The sequence below is a fragment of the Papio anubis genome, chromosome 9 (assembly GCF_008728515.1).
Source record: "Papio anubis isolate 15944 chromosome 9, Panubis1.0, whole genome shotgun sequence".
NCBI classification, from domain to species: Eukaryota; Metazoa; Chordata; class Mammalia; order Primates; family Cercopithecidae; genus Papio; species Papio anubis.
In genome coordinates this window covers 75,386,979-75,409,246 of record NC_044984.1, presented here as the reverse complement: position 1 = coordinate 75,409,246, position 22,268 = coordinate 75,386,979, and the positions used below count along the sequence as shown (strand labels likewise).

At 36.2% G+C, this 22,268-nt stretch overlaps 1 protein-coding gene across 1 annotated transcript in view; it reads right to left on the bottom strand.

Annotated features, from left to right (window-relative positions):
- The window catches only part of ACSS3 (acyl-CoA synthetase short chain family member 3), a 178,546-nt gene that overhangs the window by 140,574 nt on the left and 15,704 nt on the right, over positions 1-22,268 (bottom strand). The window contains exon 2 of the mRNA XM_003906834.5: positions 7,809-7,953. Coding sequence (XP_003906883.1) covers positions 7,809-7,953 — 145 coding nt within the window. The remainder of the gene's footprint in view (positions 1-7,808; positions 7,954-22,268) is intronic.

Below are 22,268 nucleotides of genomic sequence, written 5' to 3'. Positions count from 1 at the left end.
CCATAAGCATGTTTTCAATAAAGAAATTTCACACCATGATCATTCTAGTCCAAGAAAATAAATTCAAAGCAGATGGCCTACAGATTTTCAGGTAACTTTCTAAAAGGTCAGGGTTTAGTCACCCTGAAGAAGTAAGGTAAGTGTTTTAATCAGGGCTTTAAATGAGACAGGACACAAATCTTCAAAGTCAGAAAATGAACTAAAAGGAGAAAGATTCTCATTCTGTTTAAAAAAAAAAATTCTTAATATATAAAAACAAAAATCACAGTGTGATGGCAAGTGATATTTTTGGAACTAATCATTTATCTTAGATAATGATTAGATTTTACTTTCTTATAAATGAATTATTAAATGTTTATTCACAAACTCATTCACTACATAATATGACTCCATGTACTATGAGGCCTACATTAGCTACTGTGTAGGTGAAAAAGTGAATAAAACATTACCCTTATCTCAAGGAGCTTTTTCTCTGGTAGGAAGATTACATAGGTACACTAATAACTGGATTAAAAAGCAAAAATGAACCAATACATTAGGAGAAGGTGTAAGCAAAGTGCTCTGGACTTCAAAGAGTGGTAAAATAGTTTCTGGCATGGGGGAAAGTGAAACGAAGTGAGTTTACACTTCCAACAGGGGTCTTGATTTCATGGACAATATAATTTCTAAAAATCTGGCTGAGAATATTCAAGGGGTTGGTTGTATTGTTGCTCTTTTGGATTCAGTTTGAAAGAGGTTTTAGCCACTTATAATTGTGAATAAATGGGGAAAATAGGAAATACTAAATAGTTGCTTCATCATTTAATAATTCCCTATATTTTCTATTAAAATTTGTCTAGTGCTTATCTTCTTTATATTGAATCCTCTCGAAATTTAACCTAAATTTTAGTAAGTTGTAAAGTGCTTTAAAACAAAGTTCCAGTTACAATTTTGATAAAAATTTAAGTCAGTATTTAGCATATACTCATCTAATTAAAATGAAATACAAGGCTTTCTGCTTGTGTACATTATATGTACACAAGCATTATACAATATATACATTATACATGCATTATACAACATAGCTCACAAAAAAATATGGTTGGACCACTTAAAATTTTAAGACCACTTAAAATCAATGTAACTAGAGTCTTTTAACATTAATAAATGCATTAACACAGCATAAGCTTCTGTAGATCCTTGAACACTAGCACTGGTACTTCCTGTTGCATAATATTCTACTGGCGAGCTTTCATTTCAAAATTTGCTTTCAAAGAATGGCCAGTAGAGACTGAGAGAGTGTAGATCTTAATATTAATTATTTTCAAAACAGGGGCAAATGTATTCCCAACTTTAGATTCCTAAAATCATTTAACTCACCAACAGTTCACTAAAGAATCTTTATTATTTTTCTTAAGGCTTTCTAATATTGGTAAGGTCTTCTCTTTAATTGTGACAATGTCTCTCTCTAAAACTTCAAAACATGGCATGCTAATAATCCAATAAAAAATTAATGGACAAAAGATATTAATGGCACTTCAGAGAATAGTATCAGCATTTAGTCAGGTGTGGTGGCTCACACCTATAATTCTAACACTTTGGGAGGCTGAGATGGGAGGATTGCTTGAGCCCAGGAGTTTGAGACCAGCCTGGGATATAGCGAGATACCATCTCTGCAAACATAAAATAAAACAAAATAAAAGACAAATGACCATCAGGCACCGGATAAGAAGTTCAACTTTATTTGTCATTAGGGAAAAAAATAAATAAATCACAATGCAATACCACTATGCATTCACTAGAAAGGGCAAAATTAGAAAGATCTGGAATTGTCAACACTAAGTGTTTACAGCTGACATTCTCATAAACTCCAGATAGGAATATAAATTAGTGCAACTACTCTGGAAAATTGTTTGGCACTATCTACTAATGTCCAACGTGGGAATACCCTATGAACGATTCATCTCATTCCTAAGCTCATCCCCAATAAAATGCATAAATATTGTCAACAAAATTTGTGTACAAACATATTTATAGCAACATTATTTGTAATAACCCCAAACCAGACATTACCCAAATAAGCAAACTACAACCTCTTGCAATGAAATGAGTGAAACTCATCAACAGAAAGTTGAGTGAAAAAAATCCAGACACTAAAGAATACATGGTATTACTCAATTTGTATAAAGCTCAAAAGCAGGTAAACCTTTAGATGTCTGAATAGCAATCATGTAGGGGCTGAGTAAGAAATGACTAAACAGAGGTATAACATGGGCTTCTGGGGGCCTGGAAATATTCTGTTTCCTTGCCTGCTTACATGGAATTATTTTGTTTGTGAAAATCTAACAAAATTTATTCTTGTGATCTGTTCTCCTATCTGAATATATATTATATATCAATAAAAGTTCAAAAATTGCATGCCAGGAAAAGAAACGCATGAACAACTATAACTTCTACCTCATGCTAGCATCATTCCCCTACTTACCAAGCATGGAAAAGGTAATTTAACTTACAGAGACACACTTTTTAGTGGCACTGACTATAATACAAATGAAGTTTTTATTGTTTGTTTAGGAAATTTAAGGAAAGGAAACAGACAATACACGCCACTGCATCTTTTCCCCTGAGCAAAGACAACCACTGACAGGGCTGAATTTCTGCAAGTCCTGGATTTTGTGTCTTAAGTGTTTGCTTAAGGAAATACTGATATGACAGATGAAAAAATGTCAGATTATCTTACTCTGACATATGTCTGGGTAGATGGAATACATACTTTGAAGAAAATATCCTACAGGGCAGGGGTTGGAAGGAAGAATTCTCATGGGACATGGTCCTTGATTTCAGAATACTTTTCTCCTCTAAATTATTTGACCTTTATAATTACAACTACTGCCATAATTATGCTTCAAAAAATTACCTTTAGATAAGATAATAGGCATTTGCTGTTTGAATTAAATCAGGAAAATTAAACACACAATTGGTTTTATCAATTTTCCCAGTATACATGTATTCATGAAAATTGCTCAAATGCCCTTCAGGGGTCACGTTCTTATTTAGTGAATAAATACATAAAAATACACAATTGTTGAAATTAAAAAAAAAAAAAAGCACACTTGCCACACACAGAAGTAAATTCAAAATAAAATTAGTGATGGTGAAAATAAATATAAGGATACTTTAAAATGACTAGAAGTATATATATAAGAAATACATACACATATAAATACACTCTCACACATACCTTTTATTTCACTGGGGCTTAATATAATGACTAACTTGGAAAGAGCTAACAAGAGCCAGGATACAATAAAAATATACCTGTCTTCTAGAATGCAGATCTTCTGAGTTATAAGTATGGGAAATCCAAGGAGGATATATTCATCTTGAACTACCAAGCTGAATGTAAATAAATTAAAATCCTTCACAGATAGAATTGGAGTTTACTTGGAAAGATAATCCAATTCCATTACTGATACAATTTAAATCTAAGACATTCCTACAGTAAAAGAAGCTAGAGTCATTTAGAAATTTCAAGAAGTATTTCATTCATTTATTCTTTCATTAACTCATTCATCATTCAAAAACTATTCACTACATGCAAGGCACCATTCTGCAAACAAATACAAAGTCACTGCCCTCATGGAACTTACACTCTAGAAGAGAAAATGACACTAAAAAAGACAGAATAATAAAATGTAAGGAATGATACTGAATAATAAATACTAAATTAAAAACAAAGTGAAGACCGGGCGCGGTGGCTCAAGCCTGTAATCCTAGCACTTTGGGAGGCCAAGACGGGCGAATCACGAGGTCAGCAGATCGAGATCATCCTGGCTAACACGGTGAAACCCCGTCTCTACTAAAAAATGCAAAACACTAGCCGGGCGAGGTGGTGGGCACCTGTAGTCCCAGCTACTCGGGAGGCTGAGGCAGGAGAATGGCGTGAACCCGGGAGGCGGAGCTTGCAGTGAGCTGAGATCCGGCCACTGCACTTCAGCCTGGGCTACAGAGTGAGACTCTGTCTCAAAAAAAAAAAAAAAAAAAAAAAAAAGAAAGTGAAAAAATGAATTTATGAAGTGGTGTGGAAAGGAACATTTGTATTTCGTGTGCTCAGAAAACATCTCACTGAGAACATAACATTCAGGTAACATGGACCATAAGATATCTAGAGGAAAAATTACTTCAAGTGGAGGGTAGGCAATCGGGATAACTTTAGGCATTAACTCTTCCAGAAATCTCCCTAGACTCTATTTACCTCTGACTGAGTTGACTGCCTTCACATGTGTTCCTACAGAATATAACATTAACCCCTATTATGATCCTTATTCGGTTATATTGAAATTGCTTGTTTACATGTTTTCTTATCTCCTTGACAATAAGAAATGGGTTCATTTACTTTGTATCGCTTATTCCTATCAGGGTTTGGCATACAAAACAAATATTTGTTGAATGAACGATGGATCTTAAACTAGGTCCAAATCTCTGTACAAAGACCTTAATAAAGGATTATTTTAAGTATTTTCAGATCTATAGAAAAAATGATAGTTTTGGAAAACTTCTGCTTCTCGATCATTCTGTAAAATTTTCAGATCTTTCATGTTACCAAGACAAAGTAGCCTGTCTTGTTGGCTCATTAATTAAATAAGAAATACAAACTAATTTAATCAAGTATTATCTAGCCAGAAACTTCCAGTAGAAATGAAACATGGGAGATTAAAACAAGTAACGTACAAAGGCACTTCTTTTTGTTTGTTCTCAATGGAATTATCCATTAAATCTTTTCTTTCTCTGTCTTCTCTACTTAACAAAATAAAGGCCACAGGGAATCAGAAGCAAGTAATCAAAGTAGCACATAATGCTTCTCTCTTTCCTAACAGTTCTTCCTTCAGTACTTTAGAGAAGAAAAGCCTGGGGAATCAGAGCTGTCAGCATGTGAGAGAAACAGCCCTTTCAGCTACTTTGATGTCAGGCTAAACTGAAACCAGGGAACCAGCACAAACACAGAAAGGGTTTGAAAAATGAGTTAGCAGGAAAGCTTCTAAGCAAAACATATGTGTATAATTGTCATATACACTTATGTAATTAATTAATTGAAAACCAACAATAGAAAATGAGAATGGCAACAACTCTTATTTTAGGTTTCTCTAAAGCTTTTTCCTTGACTCTGATGTTTGATGATGTATCAAATTCAATATGTGGATATGGGTAATATTTTTACAATATGTAAGTAAACTTACATTTTGGTATACATTTGTATACCAATAAGAATTTGCCAGTGTTTTCATGAGAGTGCAGCAATATGCCAGAATCACAGGCACCATTTTTAATCATAGACTAAACCTCTTCTAAGCTGAAAATGCAATCCTAAAACAAAACATAGATTATAATAGGTTTTCAGGAAATCGACATTATCTCTTACAATAGAAAGCAACCTCGTAAGAATAACAAGCTCATTTGGTAACAGAGTGCCTTTCTAACTCACCCCCAATGTGAGAGCTGTATCTGTATACTTAATCCCAAAAATATAGTTTTCAGTTACGGACCAATAAAAAATACCAGACGATGTATTTGCAGCATTATTATTATTATTATTTTTTTTTCTGTCTTGAGCTGCCCAGCATTTGAACCCCATTCTTAGTAGACTGAAATTCCCCTTGTTTGCATCCTAGAGGGAGAGAGGGCCCCAGTTCCTACTATTAAATCAAAAGAGGACAAGATATTTCCTCCCCACTGCCTGATTGTTTAGGCAAGTCACCTAAGTTTGGCCAAGTGAGTGCTGTATGGTAGATGCCTCGACAGCAATGACTTGACTTGACCACACCTTGAGAAAGACCCTGTATGACAGGCACACCTGGATATTTGTTCAGATTGCTGAGCTAGGGAATACAAATCCAGGAGTGGCCAATCCACATATCCATTCCTTATATCTGAGCAATATGTCAGCCCTATCCAGTCTGGGATCAAAGCCTTTTGAATTAGGGTAAATGGAAGTTGCCAGGCAGAGACTGTTAGGGGGATGGTGCTAAGTGAAGATGCTATAGAAACTGCATGCTTTTTGCAAGTCGTGCGGTTCTCCTGCCCAGCCTGCCACCAGTGGACTCTCCCCAGTATGTAAGGCCCCAGTAAAACCCCATGACTTGTATGGGGCTCTGGGTCTCTTCTTTGGCCTCTTGAACTTGGTGCCATCCCCACTGGAGTCAATAGGGGTTCAGCACAACAGATGTTCCTACTCTGTCTTTCAATCTAGAAGATTGACTCAAGGCAGCGAGCCTAGTTACTGGACAGTTTGTGGGTTCTTCTTAACTCCTCACATCTGCTCTTTCTCCCTTAGGGTTTACTATTTTTCTAAGCCTGGCTCTTCAGTCTTCCCTTTGCATAAGGTCTTTCTTTAATGTTTAAATTAGCTGAGGTTGGAATTTGTTGCTACAACCAGGCTGACACCCAGTCTAAGCAAATCGGTCTAACTCTTCTCTCTTGTTTGCAACAACTCAGTACTGGAAAGGTGATTATTTAATCTGAGTTGCCTTTCTTGAAATTTCTTACAAGGCAAAATAAGAACTTGCTGATGAAAAAGAATATAATTTCAAAGAGTTAGGGAGAGTTGATGAAACTTTCTAAAAATGGAATGGAACCCTTAAATGGGTTCAAAAAGCAAAAGGAGAGAATGCAATTTTAAAAGCCTTCATGTCAAAGCAAATGCCTCCAAACCCTGGCATGACAGACTCTGCTCAACTTCTGTTTCTCAACCAGTGGCAATCTTACCATTCAGCAGACATTAGCAATGTGTGCAGACATCGCAACTCGGGGAGGTGGGGGTGTGTTATCAGCATCTGTTAGGTGGAGGCAGGGATGCTGCTAAATATCGTGCCACATACATGGCAGCACCCACAACAAAATATTATCTGATCCAAAATATCAATAGTGCCAAAGTTGAGAAATCTGCCTTACACCATTACCTCTCTTTAAATCATTTTTCGTAAATATTCCACAGAATTTGAGTAACTTTTCCATAGTCCATTTGGGAAAAGTATTTCCCAAATACTTTTTATAATTACTTCTGAGGCCCTATTTCTACCCTAATGTTAATAAAAGAGAAAAATCTCCTAACTCATCACTTAATATGATCCACCTAAAAACTACACAGATGGGAAAGAACTGAAAAGAGCAAATAAGCCAAAGGAATGAACATGTTCAAAGAGCTACAAAGGCCCAGGAGTGTCTAAGGGAATAACAAGACATCCAGGGCAAAAGAAAGGGTTGTGTGCATTGTCAAGAATTTTGGAAAATGAAGCTTAGAAGGAATGCTATGACCAGATTTCAAAATGTCTTAGACACCACAGCAATCTAGATTTTACTCTCTGAATAACAGCATTTTTAAAGAAATAGATTTTTAAGTGGCGTAGAGAAATATGTTGTTTCTTAGGAAAAACACACTGGTGATCATCTAACATGGGCAGAGCCTGGTGACAGGGAAGGCAGTTGGAAGACTGTTTCAATAGTACAAGATCTGGGGAGCAGCCAAAGGTGATGGTAATGTGGATGAAGAGCAAAGACCAGAGAAAGGCTGACACATATTCTCAGGATTTGCCATCCTCTCCCTGTAAAATGAGCATCATTTAGCACTGTGAAACATAAATTGAAGGCTATAAAAACTGTCTACATGAGTTAACACACCTGTATTCATTTCCAATGTGTATCAAAAGAAAAACATGGCAGCATATTTCAATGCATTAGAGAACTGAAGGCTCTACAATGAGAATGTATGCTATTTAAGTAATTTCTATATGACTTCCTATATATATATATATATATAAAGTTTATGATATTACCTGCTCCAGAACTTCTTTATAGGTAAAGGTTGCTTTAGTGTTTGTAACAGGACTGTCATAGATGATAGCAATCTTATCCCCTTTACCGTTTTCAATATGACGATCAATGGCATTGTAACAAATGTTAAGCATTCCTTCCACAAACCTGAAAAATAATTGAAAAGTAAAAGTGAATGATTGCTTTAAAAATATATTGTCACTTAACAAAGTTATTATATTTCTAGTTTGATAGAGCTGGCCTTAAAACAACGTTTCCTAGTGCATTCTATGACAAGTAATGATAGCTGTAAACTAAATATTTAAGATGGTACACAGTGTACCATCTAGAGTATAAAACTAGAGTATAGAGCACCAAAATCAGGCTTTATACATAGATGAAATAAACTGTATGTAAGTGCAGTGCAGAGGCATTGGGGATTATGAAAGGGCAAATGGCAGATGTGTGACTGAAGTTTTGGTACCTGCTGCAAATAGAAAAACTTACTGAAAAATTCTATTCTGCTTTGAAATATCTATATGTATTTTTTATTTCAGTTAAATGTGATGTCTTCAATTTCACAAAGAATATATAAGCTCTTTTCTGCATGTTTGAAATGCGTCATAATTTGAATAAAGAAGGGACATGCATATAAAATATTTATTTTTAAAAACCTTTGCAATTCAGGGCTTTTCATCTCTTAATTGATCAATGTTTTCCTTTGAAAACACAGAAATCATGTAGATACATGGAATACCTTTTTAAGGAACTATAACTCATTTTCCAAAAGAAAAGGCTTTACATATACCACATTTTTAGTAAAATGGGAATTAGAATAAAATATACAAGTATAGTAATGGTCCATTTCTTCCAATGTCAGACTACCAAATATAGTAACAACGCAAAATAACAGGAAAATATATTGAAGCAAGTAAAAAAGCTCTTGCTAAATAGCTGAATATCACTTTCAGGTATTCACTCAAAGAGCCCTGTGTGAAATGAAGCTTTGGATTAAAAGCAGCTATAGATACCGTGGCAGCATTAAAAAATAACAGCCACAGAGGCCAGGTACAGTGGCTCACACCTGTAATCCCAGTCCATGGGGTTGGGGACCCTGCTCTAGATGACACTCAAAACCCGTTGTTCTACTCTGTTTCATTTCCACTCATCCAACTTCACAACTCCAGCTGTACTGATTACAAAGTTTGCAGTTCCTTGAATTCAGTCAGCTTCCACTTCTGTGGCTGTCCTTCATTTTCCCACCACCCTCCCGAAGTAGTTCTTAAGCCCTGTGTACCTGTGTACGTATCTCCACCATAGCACGTATCACATAGCTTAACTTAGAACATTGCTCCACTCAGATGTTTCCTTCATTACACTGTAATCTACCTGAATGCAGAGACAATGTCATATTCTTCTTGTAGTCTTACAAAGAGTCTTAAAGACTACAAGAAGCATATGACACTCTTTTAGATCCTAAGATTACAAGGAGAATATATACAGCACTTGCCATGTATTAGTCATTCAATATTTGTTTGATGAATGAATGAATGAGAATATGAGTAAACTTTCAAGAAGCATAGGATTTAGAACCCAGATAGGGTAACTAGGGAAGTTTTTACTCTCCATTTTAAAGGCAAGAGAATAGAGATAAGAATCATACCCAGGACACATGGTTAGGAATTGGAGAAAGCTATCCCTGAAAACCAAGTCTAGATGTCTAAACTGGTGTTACAGTTGGCAACATTATATTCACTCATTCACTTATAGATGATTTTATATTTTTCTCTGCTCCAGTTCATTGCTTCTTTTCTCTGTCACCTGCATTCTGCTGTTGAGCCCATCCCTGAGTTTCCATTTTCATTATTGTATTTTTAAGTCCTAAAATTTCCATTTGGTTATTTTTTATATATTTCACTTCTTTGCTGACCATTTCTACTTATTTATGGAAACTTTGTAAAAAAAATTGTTTTGAGTGTGTTCATAATTTTTCATTGAAGCACTTTTATGATGGCTGTTTTAAAATACTTGTCAGGTAATTCCAAACTCTGTATCATCTAAGTGCTGGCACCCACTGATTGTTTTTCTTATTCGGAGTGAAATGTTCCTGATTCTTGCATAACACATAATTTTTGGATCTTTGTATAATGAGTAAATCATATCTAGACACCTCAGGTCTTATATTACAAGACTCTGCAGATTATTAAATAATCTGATTTAACATACGCTCTTTGGGTGATGGTTATGCTGAAAGCCCGGACTCCACCAATAAGCAATATATGCATGTCACAAAGCTGTACTTGTACCCTCTAAATCTATAAAAATAAAAATTAAAAAATAAACAAAAATAATAATCTGATTTAAATCTTCTGTTTTACCAGGTCTTCTCTGACACTGTACTGGTGGGCAGGGAGCCACCTCATTACTACCAGGCACAGGTGTAAGTCCCGATTAATCTCCAGGTTTCCTTGACACCACTTCAGCTGGAGGATGGCTCATGAATGATGGGTCACGGTAATAATTCAGGCTCCCAAGAGCTTTTTATAACACCATCCTAGGTGAAAGGACAAGGGCACTTTGTGACTGCTCCCCCATACCCTTCATGTCCTCCCACATGGCTGGGTGGGAGGACCTCCTTACCTTCTTACCGTAGCCAGAATGAAAGTTTCAGCTCCCCACATAAACTAATCTGACCCCACCAAGGGAGAAGTCAATGTTTGGGGCACCTTGGTACGCCCTGGCAAGAGCAGAAGTCTAGACTCTCCACCAGGTCTTTACTGGTAAGGATGAAATTGAGGCCACAGTATTTTTCTGGAGTGTTTGGCTGGATTAGGACAGCACTCACCTAAAAGTTTTCTGTCTTGCTATGCTGTCCCTTTCTTGGTTCTGTAGCCAGGGAGAGAAAGCTTTTATTGGGGCTTTTTAAAATCTGTTCCTATTTGTGCTTCTGGGTTGCCAGCTTCTTAAAAACCCAGTGTGGGTTACAAAAAGAAAGAAAAACAGAACCCAGGGAACTCATTGCCATGCCATTCCTCACATCGCTAAATTTCCTAGCTGGTTGACCTTCTCTCTACCTTTCAGAGTCTTCTTATGTGTGTTTGATATACAATGTCCTAGGTTTTTTTATTGTATTTAGAAGGAAGTATATTTTCTCTGTCTTGTCTTCAAAACAGAAGTCTCTAAATAACACTTATCAATCTTTTACTCTAGTCCAAGACTTCAAGTCATATATGTTAACAAATTTAATTTTAAAAAACCTTTCCCTATGAAGCAGGTGTTATTATTAATCCCATTTTACATACAAGGAAACTCATGACAGCAACTTGCTCACTTGCTCACAGCAATCTGATTACAGAAGAAAGCCCTTAAACATACAACATACTTCTATAAACAATACTCAAAAAACTTGAACTTGGAATTTTTTTCAATTGTTGGCAACTTTAGAGTAGTTTAATATTGAAAATATTAACACCCTAGGATTTTCTTTTTTAAAACTACCTTTAGACAATTTTTTTTTAAGTAAGAGTACCTTTTGGAAGAGGCAATATTAAGATCCAAATGAGGGTAGGCTCTGCAGGCAATATTATGCAGAACTGCTGCAGGAGACAGCAAATCAGCATGGTCCAGAGGCAGTTACAGGTAATGAATCTACCAATATAAATTGGCTAAGCTTAGAGACTGGTTTACTGTGGCTGACTAGACCAAGTGACCTGTGAGAAGCCTCCTAGCTCAAAGATTTGATTATTCTACTATGACGAGTTTCTTGTTTTATTTTAAATCAAATCATTTCAGTAAAGGTCAATTGAATGCCTTCTATGTGCTGACTCTTCACTGTTCCTTCTAAATACGTGGACAGGTTTTAAATGGTTTGTCTCCCCAGATTATAACAGTAACCAATGCTCACTGTAAAAATACTAAAAAATATACTTTAGAGTATTTTCTACTCTTTCTATATACAAACATACTTATTATATAGTTTAATCGTTTGCCTCTGTATTGAGGATAGCAATACAACTTTTTCCCAAGGGCCTGAGGAATTCTCAAAAATTATGGTAATTATGGCATAATATTCCATTCAATGAATGGCTGTTCAATAATAAAATTAATCCTGTGTTGTTACTAATTGCCTTTCACAACATTGTCATTATTTTAAATGATCCTAGGATGATGTTTCTTGCAGACAAATATTGGTCACACTGCTTTCTAATTACATTAGCAGGCTAGGTTCCTACAATCAAACACATGCACATTAAAACTGAATAATCAAATTGCTTTCTGGAAATACTGAATTAATCTATATTATCATCAGTACTCCCTGAATCTAACATGAGCATCTAACTCCTCTCAATGCAGATGCTCTCAATCTTCTCCAGTTTTTTTTGTTTGTTTTGTTTTGTTTTGTTTTGTTTTATTTGTGAGATACAGTCTTGCTCTGTTGCCAGGCTGGAATGCAGTGGCATGATCTCAGCTCACTGCAACCTCCGCCTCCCAGGTTCAAGCAATTCTCCTGCCTCAGCCTTCTGGGACTACAGGTGTGCACCACCAAACCCAGCTTTATTTATTTATTTATTTATTTATTTATTTTTTGTTTTAGTAGAAATGGGGTTTCACCATGTTGGCAAGTATGGTCTCGATCTCTTGACCTGGTGATCTGCCCGCCTCGGCCTCCCAAAGTGGTGGTATTACAGACATGAGCCATCGTACACAGCCAATCTTCTCCAATTTGAAAAGCGAAACAGTTTCAATTTTGGTTTCTTTGGTTACTAGTATTAAGCCACACATATCCTCCCCCACGTATGTTCCTCACACCCTCACCTGCGCCCATGCACATGCACAGACGTCACAGAAACTTTTCTGGGCCTAGAGTGTAACTTTCTGAGATGGGAGGAGTTTCTCCATAGAGGATCCTGTACAAGATTTAAGACTTGTGGAACACGAACAGGGCTCTATATGACTTCTGGAAAGTCTAGAAATCCTCTCTCATTGCCTCTTCTTCCTCAAACAGTCATAGGAATAAGGATTTTAGTAACCAAAACCTCCATTAACTTACAAGTGAAAAAGGATCTTTATTCAGATTCTGAAATGTACTTCACTCAACTACCTATATATTGACACTCAGTTGAGCACATGTGTGTATATATGTGTGTATATATATGCAAGAGTATGTATGTGTGTGTGTGTGCATAAAATAGAAGAGAACATAAAGCCAGGGTATGGGGAGAGCATAATTTCGACATATTTAACAAGGGAAAGACATATTTGCAATATTTAAAGTGTTTGTACAATTAATAAGAAGAAACTTACAAATCCAATAGGGAAACAATTTCAGCATGATATCCACTGATGAAAACAAAATAAAAATGACCAGTAAATGTAAAAAAAAGATGCTCAACCTTATTAACAGTCAAGAAAATTAACATCAAAATTATAAGATGTCATTTGCCCCTCTGGATTGATATAAAAACATCATACATAGTTATAGTGAGAGTGAAGAGAAAACAGCATTCTTGTGTAGTGTTGGTGAGCAAATAAATTTGTTTAGCAACTTAGGAGGGCTCAAAATCAGTATCTATTAACATTTTAAATACGTATTGTGCATCATTAAAAGGAATGCAATATATATGTGATATATACATATATCAATATGAAACAATGTCCAAAATTAGTTTTTTACATAGCCAGAACAAGTTGTCTGTGTGTTTATCTATGTTTTGCATTATATAAGTGCACAAGCAGTATGGAAACATGCTTAAGAAAATAATAGTGGTAAACTCCAGGTAAGAGAAAAATTGGAGGGCAGTGATAGAAAGGGGATAGTCTATATTTTTATGTAATAAAACTTCTGAGTTATTTAAGCATGTGTGTACATACTGAATGGGTGATTTAAATATTTTTAAATAAAAATACAAATTTTAATGGTCTACCTTGCTTAGTTTTTGGTTTAACTGACTCATCAACTTAATAGTCAGCATAATTATGATCAAATAAAAATATTTAAGTAAAAATATAAGTTTAAATTTTTCTTCTTGTAAAAAGAAGGATTTCTTCCACTTATAACAACATCTAAACTCAGTTTTATGAAACTAAAATCTGGGCCATAAAAATTTTGCTTCTGCTTTTTATTTTTTCAACAAAATCAACTTCAAACAGCTGAAAAGTCAATAATAAATGGCTACACAGAACCTTCAGATCACAAAGAGAAAGATGCTATCAATCATCCTTCCTGCTGTCCACCATGATTTTGGTTGCCTTCCTTCTAGGCGTTTGTAAGATTTCACTTTCATACCCAGTGGAAATGAAGCATGGCCATGTCGCTTTCTGTAGCCCAGGGACTAACAAGAGAAGGAATGCAAGCAAAGTAGTCTCCAAAAGCCAGCGGGTACTTACTACACATCCTCCTCCCTGCCTCCCTGCCTCAAAGGCCAATGACATCCCACATGTTGACTGTACTGTCAGCCTATATCTGTGAGTGAGGATGGATGACCTGGGGCAAATCTTCCTAATAACCCACGATCAATTTGTTGGATGAGCGAGAAATATCTGGGCTATGATGTACTAGGAAGATTTGGGTGTTGTTTATTTCTGCAGCATATCCTAGGTTATTCTGACTGATATAAAATTCTTAAGATCTATCAGTTTCAGCAAATTCAAATAAACTTTGAAATTGTCATATTTCGTAATTTAAGAGGCAGAGGGATACATTCCAGGGCAAATGAAATGGGAAGAATCTCAGCTCCTGTAAATAAATAGTCACTACAGAAATGTTAGATGTCCTGGTAAAGAAGTCAAAGATGCACCTGCATCATGTGAGCTCTCAGAGACAGGATTGAAGGCCTCCCCAAAGCCATCTGTAAAGAAGATAGCTTTTAAAATTCCTTCTGGACTTCTTATTTTACATAATTTTCTATTTTCCCCTATAATCACACCTGTGAATAGCCACTGCACTCCAGTCTGGGCAACATGGCGAGACCCCATCTCAAAAAAAAAAAAAAAAAAAAAGGTACTTTTGTATTTGTCCTTGCCCTTTGCTCATTAATGCCTGCTAACTCACATCCAGCATAAAAGCCTGGACTCAGCCCTTTGAGAGAATCTTGCTTGAATCTGATTTGATCTCTTCTTCACCTTAGCCTACCCTGAGTCTTCTCTGTCTTTTCAAATATAAACTTCGCCCATTCTATGTTTGACTGTGGCCTTGTTTATCAAATACGTGAGACTGAGGAATGTGTTTGGTTCACACATGGAGCTAAGTCAGTGAATGTATGTGGGTGTCTGAAGGGGTTTTAAGAGGCAGGGAGCCTGTCCTCCACAGTCTTGATCTCTGGGTGCCAGAAGTGGCTTGTAGCAAATGTTCACATGATTCTTCTCTTCCCATCAATTTTTTCATCACTGCCAATTTCCATCTTTCCCTTTTCTGAGAGCTAAAATGTTTTAATTTAAATATGTATTTACTATTCAAATATTATAAAAGGGAATAAGACTGATACTGAAAAAAAGTCTTCTTTCAGAGGGAATGATAGCATTTTCTCAGAGAGTAACTGATAGCTTCTAATCTACAAATTTGGTTACTGAGCTACAGAAAGTTAAATTAGTAAAATCTAAGATGTTTCTTTCAATTCCACTATCCTCTCCCATTCCAAGAACAAAGCTTAATATATTTTTAGCAGTGTGGCCTATAATATGAAATTCTCAAAAAGTGCCATATTGCACTTTGTATGAAATAACTGTTGAAATCTTCCTCCAACACAACCATATTTAGTAGTCATAATGTTGCAACTTTATCTGTGCTCTCAGTCACTGATTTCTGCACTTTGCATATATTTATTACTAAATTACTGAAAAGTTCAGGTTTATATTTACTTTCTGTTATAAGCTTCCTTCTTAGAATAACATTACAATTTATTTCCTTGATGACCTCCCATATACATGGGTCTTTATCACAATTTATAAATAAATAAACAATAAAACGAAAGCACTCCAGGCTCTTTTTCTAAAGTTAAATCAACCAAAGTCAACATATTGGAAACAATTCAAAGATGAAGGCTACATTTGATTATCTATATATTTAAAAAGGTGAATATATAATCTTTATAAAAAAATTCATTATCTCATAAGAAGACTACAACAGATTAGAGTCCCAAATATTAACTATAATAATTTTTCTATTCAAAAGTGTTTATACTGAATAAATTTCATAATAATGTTCTGTTAATTAGACCAGAGACTGTGAAGGAAGGGGAAAAATTGTAACTGGGAACATGTTCTCTACTCTCAAAAGGAAGACTGGTTTGCAATAACTATGATAAGAAGCAAAATGTGGCATATTTCCTGACAGAGGTACAAAGTAAGCATGACGAAAGCACAGAATTAGAAAGAGATTAATTCTAAACTAGGGAATGTAGTAAGGAGCTGATGGGTGTGAAAAGGAATGTAGTAGAGTGTTAAGGCCTGACCTTTGAGGCCAACAGACTAGAGTTCGAATCTTAGCCATATCATTTGCTAGTTATTTATATGACTGCAGACAAATTAACATGTCTATGCCTTTCTTTTTTCATCTATAAATATCAGGGGAAAATTTTTTAAAGAACTGTATCAAGGCAATGCTATGAGCATTTAACACAAATTAACTCACTTAATCTTCATAAGGACTCTGTGAGGTAAATACAGTAGGTCTTCATTTAACATCATCAATAGCTTTTAGGAAATGGAGACTTTAAGCAAAACAATATATAAGGAAACTAATTTCACCATAGGCTAATTGATATAAACAAGTGTTAAGTTCCTAGGGCGTATTTCTGGTCACAAAAACATCATCAAATTTCTAAATAAGGACCCAAAACGCTTCTAATATTAAACACTGAAATAAATGTGAGCTATCCATACATTTAAGAAAGATAAATAAGAACAGCTAAGAGCATTATTTACTGAATTATTCAGCTCAGGGTTGTGGTGGCCGGAGCCTGTCTCAGCAACTCAGGGCACAGGGCAGGAACCAGCCCCAGACAGGACACCATCCTATCGCAGGGCACACTCACACACACACACTCACACACACACATACACACACACTCTCTCTCTCACTCATACTGGGACCATTTAGATATACCAATTCACCTTATGTGCACATCTTTAGGATGTGGGAGGAAACCAGAGTACCCAGAATAATCCCACTCATACATGGGGAGAACATGCAAACAGCACACACAGACAGTGGCCCTGCCCAATAATTGGTCTTTTTTTTTTTTTTTTTCCACATCAATGTTACAAGAAAACAAAGTTGAAAAAAATGCTGTTATTCAAGGACCTCTGACATCCAATAATCCTCTTTTACACATGAGGAAATTGAGGTAGAGACAAGTTTCCCACCTGAGGTCCACACACAATGAATGACACACTGGTATTAGGTGTTAGTCAGGCTCTGAGGCTCAACTATTCTGTGTTAATGTATCACTGTGAGAGTGTTCCATGCCTTCTATGATCATAATTTTATACACATTTTATTGGCTCCTTTCAATAACCCCATCAGACAATTTCTACTATCACACACATTAGCAGATGAGCAGACTGGCTAAGGTGAGTTAAGAAGGCATAGCTGTGCGGCCACAGGTAGAATGGGCAGGAGCAGGACACCAGTGGAAGGTGATCATTTATAGTGTTTTGAAACAATGAAGTGTGTTGCGATAACAAAGATGGAAGCAGGGAGGTGTTTGAGAAATATGGAATACTGTAAAGGGAAATTTTAGAGGCAAACAGGAAAAGAGCAAAGAAAACCAAAGAAACCAAAGTTTTACGGTTGGGGTCAGCAAACTCCAACTGACATGCCAAACTGGTCCACTATGTGTTTGTGCAAAGAAAACGTTATTGGAACACACAACTGATTGTGTGTATTCTCTGTGGCTGTTCTTGGTCTACAACAGCAGAACTGAGAGGTTGCAATGGAACTAGTCTGGCCTGCAAAGCCACATATATTCAATCTGGTCCTTAAAAGAAAAGCTTTCCCACTCCCTTCTCTAGAGCAGCCCTGTCTAGTAATTTCTGTGACAATGGAAATGTTCTCTGTCTCTGCTGCTCAGTAGGGTAACGACTAGTCACATATGTCTAAGTAAATTTAAATTAACTAAAACACAAGAAAATTTAAAATTGAGTTCCTCCACCATAGTAGCAATCATGTGAGTGCTCAATAGCCACATTTGGCTAATGCAACTGAGAAACTGATTTTTAAAGTTTAATTAAATTAAACAACTTTAAATTTCTACTATAAAGACACATGTACACATATGTTTACTGCAGCACTTTTCACAATAGCAAAGACTTGGAACCAACCCAAATGTCCATCAGCGATGGACTGGATAAAGAAAAGGTGGCACATATACACCATGGAATACTATGCAGCCATAAAAAAGGATCAGTTCATGTCCTTTGCAGGGACATGAATGAAGCTGGAAACCATCATTCTCAGCAGCTAATACAGGAACAGAAAACCGAACACTGCATGTTCTCACTCAAAAGCGGGAGTTGAACAATGAGAATATATGGGCACAGGGAGGGGAACATCACACACTGGGGCCTGTCAGGGGGTGAGGGACAAGGGGAGGAAGAGCATTAGGAGAAATACCTAATGTAGATGACTGGTTGATGGGTGCAGCAAACCACCATGGCACATGTATACCTATGTAACAAGCCTACACATTCTGTGCATGTATCCCAGAACTTAAAGTATAATAATAACACAGAAGAAAAAGAAAATGGTATGCGTGCATGTCGGCTTTTAAGTATCTGGGTTCTTTTTTGTGTAATTTTGTGTCCTCCCAGACTCTCTGCTTTCTGTAGGCAGGGACCACGTGCTAGTTCATTAATGGCACACAACAAATGCTCAATGATTATTTAAAAATAAAAGCTTGTAAGTCTGAATAAATGTGAAATGTAATATACTCTCCTGATACATTCTCCTTACAAATTCTCTGTTGACACATTCTCTTCTGACAAATAATAAAAAGAGTCTTATAAGGTAAATAGTCAGTGCTCAGCAAAAACAATGACTAACTCAAAAGACTACTGTTGCACAGAAACAGAGCAGGCTTTAAGTATTTTTAAGAGGGCAACATTTTACTTTCTTCACACAGTGATATCCTATCTAAATTACAGATACTTGGCCTTGGGAAGTATCAACTGACTGTTCCAGGAAACTCTCCAAATTGGGTAATTGCTTACTTGGAACAGAATAATAGCTGTATGTTAATTTACCGCTAGGGATATTATTTTTGTAAAAGTACTTGGAAAGCACATCTCTCCATAGCACAGATAATTATTTTAGCAGAGAAACCCGATGCAAAGACAGAGGCATTTCTTAGTCCCACTGATCCTTTCTACATGAGTAGGCATACTCAGAATCTGGCCCCATCATACCATCTCTAGCCAGACTGTCCCATCTCGACATGAAAGGACAACGTAGGCATCTTTAGCCCTGCCAGATCACCTCGGATTAAAACTAGGTGAATTGCCAATGGTGAGAAATGCAGCCCACAGGAAAAAGAATAGAAAGAAAAGCTTTCAGGAAATCAGTGCCTGTTATCTGAACTGAATCCACTGTCAATGAAGAGAAAAGTCATAAACGAATGATCTTAAAGATTCTCTGGTTGTGAGTCATGCCTGACAGTAAATCCAAAGAAGTTAAGGATACCTTTTATCTTGTTTATTTGTATTCTACAGGAAAATGCAGGAAAAAACAATAAGTGAAAGGACATAGGATTTGGTTTAATCTAAAAAAGTGGAAAATGTAAAATGATAATTAATTAGGTTAATATTAAGGGTCAAAGTAAAAGATAAAAACATTTAGGTTTCAAAGCACAAGTATATTAAGTTCAAATACAGTGCTAATAACATAAACTTAACAGTACAGTTTTTAAAGGAAAGCACGCTTCATCAGTCAGTCCTTTTCATGCTTAACACTTAGGGACTCTCTTAGGAACGGTGATCCCCAATCAACCAATTCCGAAATGTCATGATGAACTTGTAAAGAACAAAACTCCAAACAAGAGCAGGTTCCTAGAAACCAGACCCACAATCCAGGATGTCCCCAGGGTCACAAGTAGGTAACTTTAAAGAAACCTCAGAATTATCCAGAGAACCAAGAGGGAGTGGAATGGAGGGTGTACTCTCCCTAATGACAGCTAGTACTTGTTGGAAAAAAAAACAGAAGCCTGTATTCCTGATGATAACAATAATGAAATGATGAACAAAGAAGGAAATGAGGAGAAGGAGAAGAAAGAGAAAGAGCAGCAGCAGCACCATGCAGGGGAGGAGGACCCCAACTAGCTGACGTGGTGTTAACGCTGCTCTTTTTAAGGAGAAATGGGAGGAAGAGAGGAGGGAAATAGACAAGGATTGACATTAATGTTCTCTAAACCTGAGGACTTTAGGACCATACATTTTTTCATTTTTTTCATATTACATCTTTATCTTAACTATCCATTTCTTTCCCTTTCAGCTTATAACTCATGCAAAAATGACACGCTGTAATGTTCTGATGAAATGCTCCTCTACAGTGGAGGCTCCTAGAAGGCAGAGAGCATATTCATTAACTCATTCTGCTCAACACTTAGCTCATGTCCATGGGGAGATGTTGAATACTAGCTCTTATTAAAGAGAGGGAATACAATCAATCATTTTAGAATGTCCAAAAAGCACTTTTCCTTTCCATCGAGACTTACAAATTATTCTAAGATTGTTTCTGTAAATACCATGTAATTGGGAGAGATACACAGGGAGCATCAATTGTGTCTGTAATGTTTTACTGCTTATGATAAAAAGCTCTGAAGCAAATGTGACAAAATACTAAGATTTTACAAAATTCAGTGTTGAGTGTCCTCTAAGTTACTCCCTTTAGTCTTCAAATATTTCATAAGGAAAAAGATGGTAGGAACTTACAATATTTATTTATTTTTTTCTTTGGAGAATGGCTGGATAACATACATTGAAATCTGCTAAGAATTCACCAGAAGGAAGGAAAGAGAAACACACGCACACAGACACACACACACACACACACACACACAGAGAGAGAGAGAGAGAGAGAGAGAGGGAGAGAGAGGAAAAAAATATCCTTGGAATGCCAAGCCCAAAGATGAAAGTCTATCTGCCTATTTACAATAGCAAATAAAGACAAACCATCTAATGCCAATATGAAAAGATTAAGAAATACTTATATATTCACCCAATGTGTTAAATATTCTGTGTACATTAAAAATAATGAATTAGAAAAATGGAAAAAACACTTCTTACAAGGGAAAAAAATGAGCTGCCAAATAATATGGATGGATAGTACAACTCTATTTCTCTATAAGAACAGAAATAGAGATCCAGGGAGTCAAACAGATCGACAGACATAGATTCTTGATTTTTTAAAGGCATGACACCTACACATAAAATATAAATACATAAATGCAAAACTGGTGAATCTGAATAAGACCTATAGCTTAGTTCATTGCATTATGCCAATGATTTTAATAATGTACTATAGTTATATAAGATGTTATTACTGGGGGAAGCTGGGTTATGGATACAAATGAACTCTTTGCATTATTTTTGCAACTTCTTGTAAGCCTATAATTATTTCAAAAACAAAAACAAAAACAAAAACACTGAAGGGAACTATGCCTAATATATCAAGAAAAAAGTCATAAACCCACATTTTAATCAGAATTCTTTTTTTTTTTTTTTTTTTTTTTTTTGGTGGTGGTGGGGACAGCATGTCGCTCTGTCATCCAGGCTGGAGTGTGCAGCAGTGCGATCTCAGCTCACTGCAATCTCTACCTCCCAGGTTCAAGCGATTCTCCTGCCTCAGCCTCTTGAGTAGCTGAGACAACAGGCATGAGCCACCGTGCCTGGCTAACTTTTTTGGAGTAGAGATGGGGTTTCACCATGTTGGTCAGTACGGTTTCGAACTCCTGACCTCAAATGATCCGCTTACCTCGGCCTCAAAAAGTGCTGGGATTACAGCCGTGAGTTACCACATCTGACTCAGAATTATTTCTGAATAAATAAATGCCAATGAAAGTAATTTAAATGTCTCAATCCTAGGCCTTGCATTTATAAAACCTCTCCCTTGATAATTAAATCACACTACATCTCCATCTAGCATCCAACCTATACCTTGCACCCAAAAAAAAATCTTAAACACACAGACACAAACATAACATAGACATAGCCACAAAGATAAATCCAACTACACTAACTAGACACCATTGGACATAACTTTAATGCTAAGTAAAACATAAAATTTTTATCCTTTTTTTCTAGCCTTATCCTCAAAATAATCTGAGAACAATGTTACGAAGTACATCTTTATTTTATCTTTGTCAATTACCCCACTATCTGTAACCACATTCCTAGATGAAACGTTTTCCATTAACATTTTGATAATTTGAAACTTGAATACAGTGCAGCCTGCTCAATTATCTAAGAGTTCATTATCTAGCTGGTGCTAA